The 7,443-nt window shown below is 72.7% G+C and overlaps 1 protein-coding gene across 1 annotated transcript; it reads left to right on the top strand.

Moving 5' to 3' along the window:
• Positions 1-930: 930 nt before the first annotated feature.
• GGT6 (gamma-glutamyltransferase 6) lies at positions 931-6,964 on the top strand. Its single transcript, XM_067543574.1, has 4 exons — positions 931-1,184; positions 3,107-3,375; positions 3,703-3,816; positions 4,662-6,964. Exons 1-4 carry the CDS (start codon positions 931-933, stop codon positions 5,870-5,872), a joined length of 1,848 nt encoding a protein of 615 aa, XP_067399675.1. The 3' UTR covers positions 5,873-6,964.
• The last annotated feature ends 479 nt before the right edge of the window (positions 6,965-7,443 follow it).

Raw genomic sequence — 7,443 nt, 5'->3', positions numbered from 1 at the left:
GGTGTGAAGATCTGCTCCCTCCACCACTGGGGGCTGGTTTGGTCCCAGCGACTCCAGGCCCAGCTGGCCCCGGGCGCCTGAGCCCTCAGACCCTGCTCCGGTTCCTCTGCCGCCAGGAGGCTCCGGTGTCGATCGCAGCAAAGGCCTTCGATCTCGGCGCCCATAAAGCTGCGGCTCTGCGAGCTGCCTGGCCTTGGCCTTGTTCCGAGCGCGCTAACGGGGCAGCAGGTGCCTGGGGCCCCACCTGCTCCGAGGGGCGGCCTGGCTCACGGGGGGCTGCTGGGTCACGGTACATGGTTTGCCCAGGCTGTGCCCCCCGGCACGGCTGTGCCTGGGGTGGGGCTGCGTCCCCAGAGAGCCTCTGCCTGGTAGGAGCCCCTAGACCTGGGCCCAGGCGGTTCCGCAGGGCAGAAGTCCTGAGACTGCGCTGAGAGCTGGGCCGGGCCTGAGGGGCGCAGCGTGAACGGGGGAGCCCGGCTGGCAGCTCACGGGGCAGCAATGGCGCTGGGCACGGGGGACGCTGGAGAGGGCGAGGGGGCCGTGGGTCCAGTCACCAGCCCGGGATCTGACCCAGAGGCTGGGGCCACTGATCCAGAGGCGGAGTGGCTGGGAAGGGGGTGGGCGATGGATGCCCTTTGGGGGCGCTGGGCACAGGCCAGGCTGGGGGGCACGAGGGGACCCCAGTGCTGGTGATGGGGGGGACCCGCGAGAGACCCCGAGTTCAGGGCGGGCGTGGGTAGGACTCCCGGCTCGGGGCTCAGCGGGTGCCCGGGAAGGCAGGAGCTGGGTCGGCTTTGGGAGAGTGGGGGGCGCTGCTCTGGGCTGATACCGCGCCCGGCCTGCCCTGGCCCCAGACAGACAGACAGACGGACGGACAGCTTGCGGGGCCAGCGCTGGCGCCAGGCGGTTGGGGGCTAACGAGCCCCCGGGATGCCAGCCCCGTGTCCCGGCCGCGGTGAAGCGCTGCTCCCCGGCAAGCCCCGGACCGCGGCGGGCAGCGCGCCCGGCCCTAGCCCGTCCCCGGGCGGGGCGGGGCCGGACCCGGAAGGGCCGCGGCAGGTGCTGGTCCCGGCTGGCATGGAGGCGGCGGCGGCCCCGGCTCGGTACCAGGCCCGGTACCAGCGGCTGGGGGGCAGCGACAGCGACGGGGAGGAGGCGGTGGAGCTGCGGGCCGGGCCGGGCGGGTGAGTGCGGGGCGGGCCGGGGCGGGCCGGGACCAGCAGCGCCCGCAGATCCCGCAGGTGCCGACGGCCCCCCTGCAATCCCCCCGGTTCCCGGCCCTGCCCCATAGCTGCTCCCCGCCCCTTCCACACAGCCTCGCACCTCTGCCCCACCTGGCCGTATGGGCCCCCCGCCCCGGGGCCGGCAGCGCCCCAGGGAGGGGCCCCGGGGCTGGGGCTGGGGCCGGGCCCCTGCAGCCTGGGGGCTCTCGGCCCGGCTGCGCCCGGCACCTCACCCACGGCTGCACCCGGGGCCGGTGGCGCGGGCGAGGCAGCCTGGCTGAGTGGCGCCAGCAGCGCTTTCAGCACGGGGCTGGCCCGGCTGCCTGGGGGCCCGGACCGCCGCCCTGGGGCCCAGCGAGCGCTCGCGGTCCGTGCGCTGTGCAGGGCGGGCCCGCCACGGGCAGAGGTGGCTGAGCGTGGCTGCCTCCGTGGCCCCTCCTGGCGCCTGCCTGAGGTCGCTCCGCCGGAGCTGGCTCTGCCCGCCAGCCTCCCTGGGCCACAGGGCGGCCGGGACCACGGGCTGTGCCGGGCATCCACGGGGGCACACGGACCACCCGAGCGCAGGATCGAGGCCCTGGGTGGCTTATGGGACTGTGCTGGGGACGCGTGGCTCTGGGAGCGTGGTGGGAGCGTGGTTCTGGGAGCGTGGCTGGCGGGCCCCGCCCCTGGGCGCAGCGAGGTCCACGCCGGGGACTGCCTGGGAACGGACCAGCCTCCTCTGCCCGCAGGCGCTGGGGCCTGTGCGTGTGCCGGGTGGAGCCGGGGCCCAGCCAGCAGAGCGTGACGCTTCACCTGGTGACCCCGGCCGGTGCCGGCTCCCTGCCCCCAGCCCGTCAGCCCTCCGGCCCTCCCCGCTGGGCTGCTCCAGCCCTGCCTTCGCCCGGCAGGCTGACGATAGATGCGCCCCAGCCCCTGAGGCCCTTCAACGCATCCCCCTCTGCGATCCAGCCTCGGTCACTGGATCCCCCCAGACACCCCAGATCCCGACCTTCCCGGGCTGTTGCAGCGATGGACAGCTGCTGTCTGGGGAGGGGTGACACGGGCCAGCTCCGGGCCCTGGTTCCCTGGGGACTCGCCTTCGCTCCCAGACCAGGAGGGCGTCGTTCTCAGCAGTCACATCGTCCTTCCGCTCTCCCCCGCAGGCTCAGCTCACCGTGGCCATGCGTGTCCCTGCGCTGCCAGCTCTCAGACCTCGCCGCTGCCCTCCATGGCTAACCACCCTGACGGGGTGTGAGGTGCAGGGAGTTTGTCAGGCCCGAGGCAGGACTGGCTTGTAAAGAGCAGGGCCCCGGCCCTCGCCCCTTGTCTCTTCCCACCCGCCCCTCTGGGCACCGTGAGCCTCGGCCCCGCCCCGCTGGGCTGGCGGCTGGTGGCTCCTAGCCGAGTGCCAGTGCCCCGGGCCGTGCCCCAGGCCGTGCAGGGAGCCCGCGGGAGCTGGGGGTCGGCAGCAGGGCCTGGGCCGGGTGTCCCCCACCCCGGCGCTAGTGACGTCTCGGGTGGGGCTGGGGTCCCGGTGCCATTCCAGCGACAGGCTCCCCCCACCCCCCTGGATGGGCAGCCCTGGGCCTGGATGGGGGCGGGCGGGCAGAGTCCGCGCGGGGAGTCCCAGCAGATGGTGCAGGACAGGCTGGGTCGCGCTGGCTGCTGCCAACACCTGCCGCTCCGGTGCCCAGACTGCCCGGGCGCAGGGGCTGGCAGAGGGTATTTTGGGCCCCAGGGATTCTGCCAGCCCCTCGGTCCTGACCCTCACCCCTCCGCTCTGCCAGAGCCCTGAGTCCTGTTCCCAGCCCCTGCTGTCCTGGGGTCCTCCCTCCAGCTGTGCCCCTGCCCGGCCGGGGCTCGCCCCGTGGGCTGAGCTGTCTGTCCTCTCTGGCTCCCCGCAGGTCCTTGCTGCGGGCGCTGTTTCTCCGGCACCAGCGGGACACCTGCGTCCGCATCTCCTCGGCCCTGCTGCTGCTGGCGCTGGCCTCGGCCTTGGCCTTTTACCAGGTGACCTACGGGGGCTCCTCGCCGCCGGGCAGCTCCCGGGCTCCCGGCCCGGATGGCGGTGCCAGGCCGACGGGGGCAGAGGATGAGACGGGAGACGTCCTGCCTGCGGCTCACGCGCACGGGCCGGGCGTTTACCATCACGCCGCCCTCGTCACCAGCTCAGGTGAGCCTCGCGTGGCAGGGAACGGGCCCCTCCCAGCCCCGGGCCTCCAGGAGACAACATGCCCTGCTGCCGTGGGGCGGCCTGCACGGCGCGCTGGGGCCAGGAGCCCGTCCCAGGTTGCGCCCATGGGGGCTGGGCGGCAGGGAAGGCGCTCGGAGGGGTGTGAGGAGCAGGAGAGTCCCCAGCACCGGGGTGTAAAACCGGGGAGCCTGGCCGGAGGGTGCTGGGAGCGCAGGGCAGGGGCGGCACAGGCTCTGCCAAGCCAGACTGGCCCCACCCTGCCCGCGCCGCCCGCGCCTGACGCCGGGGCCTGCTGGTGCCTTGCAGAGACCTGCTCCCGCCTGGGGAAGGACCTGCTGGTGGCCGGAGGCAACGTGGTGGATGCCGGGATTGCGGCTGCGCTCTGCCTGGGGCTGGTGCACCCGCACGCCGGGGGCCTGGGTGAGTGCAGGGCCGGGGCCGAGGGGCGGAGCTGCCCCTGGGGCCATCGCGGGCCCCTCCGCATTGCCCCAACGCTCCTGGGGGAAGCGGCACCGACCCCCGGTCCTGGGTGCCCCCCGGACAGCGCCTCCCTGGCTCGGCGGGCCCCACGACCCCCGGCACCGTGCACCAGCTGGGGTCACATGGGGAGCTGGCTGTCAGCCCCCCCACACCCCACTGGAGCCAGCGCTGCAGGGTGTGATGCCAGGCTGGGGGGCTGGGCACGGCCTAGGCAAGCTCTCAGCGGGGGCCCCCCAGACACAGCCCGTGGGTGACGAATGGGACCTGCCTCTGCTGCCCAGAACCGTCTGCCAGCCTGCAGCTCACCCGTGCAGCCCAAAGCCCCCCGGGCTGGGATGGGGGGCATGGTGTGTCGGGGGGAGGGCACGGGGCAAGGCAGGGATGTGCTATGTAGGGGGCTCTGAGGGGAACTCGGGATGGGGAGGCGGGGTCTGGGAGTGTGGTGTGGAGGGTGTCTCAGGGGGTGCTGGTGGCAGGGTGCAGTGGGGGGAGGCCTGACGGGGTCTGGGGGTGTCCTGGGGGCACTGACAGGTTCTGGGGGTGTCTCGGGGGCGCTGACGGGGTCTGGGGGTGTCTCAGGGGCGCTGACAGGGTCTGGGGGTGTCTCGGGGGCGCTGACAGAGTCTGGGGGTGTCTCGGGGGCGCTGACGGGGTCTGGGGGTGTCTCGGGGGCGCTGACGGGGTCTGGGGGTGTCTCGGGGGCGCTGACGGGGTCTGGGGGTGTCTCGGGGGCGCTGACGGGGTCTGGGGGTGTCTCGGGGGCGCTGACGGGGTCTCTCTTGCAGGCGGCGTGTTCTCGGCCCTGCTGCACAACGGCTCCTCAGGCAGCACGGTGGCACTGAACGCCGTCCCGCGCCGCGGCGTCTCCCAGCGCTTCGGGCTCCCCGTGACCCTGCCGGGCCTGCGCCTGCTGCACCGGCACCACGGCCGGCTGGCCTGGCCGCGGCTGGTGGAGGGGCCGGCGGCGCTGGCGCAGGCAGGTTTCCGCGTGGACCGGGTGCTGGCTGCGGCCCTGCGGGAGAGCGCGGGGGCGGTCAAGGCCTCGGGGCTGTGCGGCCTCTTCTGCGACGGGGCCGGCGAGGTGAAGGCCCAGGGTGCCCTGGTCACCCACCCCCGGCTGGCGGCCCTGCTGCGGGCGGTGGCATCGCGGGACGACGCCCTGGCCCGCGCCCTGGCCCCGGACCTGCCCCCTGCCGAGCGGGAGCCCTTCCTGCGGGCCATGGGGGACCCCGGCCTGGAGCTGCAGAGCCCCCTGGCCGTGCAACTGGGCCACGCCTGGGTGTATGGAGCCCCTGTGCCCGCTGCCGGCCGCCTGCTGGCCAGCGTCCTAGCGGAGGTGAGGGCCGCTGAGCCCGGGGACGCGCCGGATCCCTGCCTGAGGGCCCTGAGCGCCGCCCAGCGCGGCTATGCCCGGGGGCTTGAGGGGGCCGTAGGGGGGGTTCCCTCGCCTGGCACGTCCCCCTCGCCCAGGACGGCCCCGAGGCGCCCCGCCGGCGTGGGCAGCCACCTGGCGGCAGCAGACAGCCAGGGGAACGTGCTGCTGCTCTCGGCCTCTCTCAACAGCTCCTTCGGCTCCAAATTCCTGGGGCCCTCGTCGGGCGTCCTGCTGAGCGACCTGACGGCGCCCGCCGGGCCCGGCCTGCTCTCCTGGGCCTGCCCTGTGGTGCTGAGCCTGGCGGAGGAGGGGGCAGTGGTGGGGCTGGGGGCCACGGGGGGCAGCGCGGCCCCACTGGCGGTTGCCCAGGCCATTATAAACCAGGTGTATCTGGGGCAGCCCCTGCAGGAGGCGCTGGTGAGCCCGTGGCTGCAGCTCAGGGCTAGGGGAGACGGGGCCCCCCAGGGCTGTGGGGTGGGAGCACCCTCAAATCTGTCCCATAGCAAGTGGGCTGGGGGGGCCCCGCCGGCAGGCCCCTGGGTGCTGCAGGTGGCGTCCCAGGCTGAGCACACTCGTGCCTTCGCCGCCCCGGCCGCGTGCTGCCATCACGCGGGCTATTAGCCCCCAGGGCCCTGCTCAGAGCCCAGGGCCCACGGCACTGGCACAGGCAGGTCTGATGTGCCCTGGGCCCCTGGGCTCTGAGCTGGCCCCACTCACAGCACCGGCGCCGGGGGAGCGGCTGGGTCTGGCAGCCCTGGTCGGACTCCCCTGCCCTGGGGCTGGTGCTGGCCCCGTCCCTGCACTCCGAGATGGGGCGGCGCTGGCGCAGAAGTGGGGCACAAATCTCCAGTGGCGCTCGCTGCCCCGCTAAAGGCCTGGCCTGGTTCTGTCTGGGGGACAGGCCAGTCTCTGCCCGTCCCCACCTTACGCGTCTGCCTGGGCTGTCAGCCCTGCCTCCCGGAACACAGGGTCTGCCCAGCCTGGCTAGCTAGCGTGGCCGTGCGCCAGGGCGAAGCTCTCCGCCCCCTCGGTAACTGGGCCGCAGGCGCTGGGGGTGGCGGGCAGGACCAGGAGCTCACAGAGCCCGGGGTGATGGAGGCCGATTTCTCTCTAGCATCGGGGTCCGAAGGTACCTGCCAGTAGCCCTGGGTGAGACCCGCAGTGGTGCGGTAACAGGCTCCTCCCAGCTTATCTAGGATCTCATCTGTCCGGGGTGTGGGGTGGGCATCGGACACGGTGACGCGTTCAGCGCCCGATCGTCCACTCAGAGTCGGAGCGTCCCGTCTTTCTTGGGGACCAGCACCACCGGAGAGGCCCACGGGCTGGTGGATGGCTGGATCACCCCCAGAGCCAGCGTAGCTTGGACCTCCTCCTCCCGGTCCGGGCTGTTTCCCAGTCACGCGGAAAGGGGGAAAGGGGAATCCCTGACGGGAGGGTTTGCTCTCGCCTCCACCCGGTGGCAGCCGGGTTAGTGAGCCCCGGCCCCTCTGATCTGCGCTCGCTGGGCAGGGTGAGCTGGTCCGAGGGGAACGATTCCAGGGCAGGCCGGCTCCCGGCGCAGGGAAGAGGGCGGCCAGGCCAGCCTTGCATTTTAGTTTTTACTGCTTTGCTCCTTCTTACTGACACGACTAAAACCACCCTAAACGACAGAGTCGTGAGCTCCCTGGCGCTGCTCTGCACAGGCACGGGGATGGCCCCGGCGTTTAGCTGCAGTTCAGTCATCGATCGGCGTCTTGGGTGTTTGCAATGACAGAAAACAGGAACCGGTCCCGGCGCCGGCAGCAAGTTTATGATACAGGCGGTGACTCTGACGAGGACAATACAGCGTCTTTCATTGCTACCCCTTGCACAGACAGTTCGTTTGTTTACGGGTTCACGGCCGGTGTGAAAATGGTACGTGTGTTTCACTGACTGTCCAGAACTGTATGGACAGTCGGCAGCCCTGGAAGAGACCGACCCGGGGGTCGTCCCCCTGCTCCTCCCACTGGCCACACGCGCCCAGCACCCCCGTCATGCTCCGGCTCCCCACGTTGGCATGATACCCCGGTGGGCGTGTGCCCGGTTCATCCCCGTAGTTCACCTCGCTCAGCTGGGTGACGACCTGAAAGGGCCCGTCCCAGGCAGCCCGGAGCTGCTTCCTCCGCAGCGGGATGAGAACCGCCACCCAGTCCCCGGTGCCGTAGGAGCAGGCA

The sequence above is a fragment of the Emydura macquarii genome, unplaced genomic scaffold, assembly GCF_026122565.2.
Source record: "Emydura macquarii macquarii isolate MOO-44397 ecotype Brisbane River unplaced genomic scaffold, CSIRO-AGI_Emac_v2 contig_915, whole genome shotgun sequence".
NCBI classification, from domain to species: domain Eukaryota; kingdom Metazoa; phylum Chordata; order Testudines; family Chelidae; genus Emydura; species Emydura macquarii.
The sequence above is the reverse complement of the archived record's forward strand: the minus strand, read 5'-3'. Positions and strand labels throughout refer to the sequence as shown.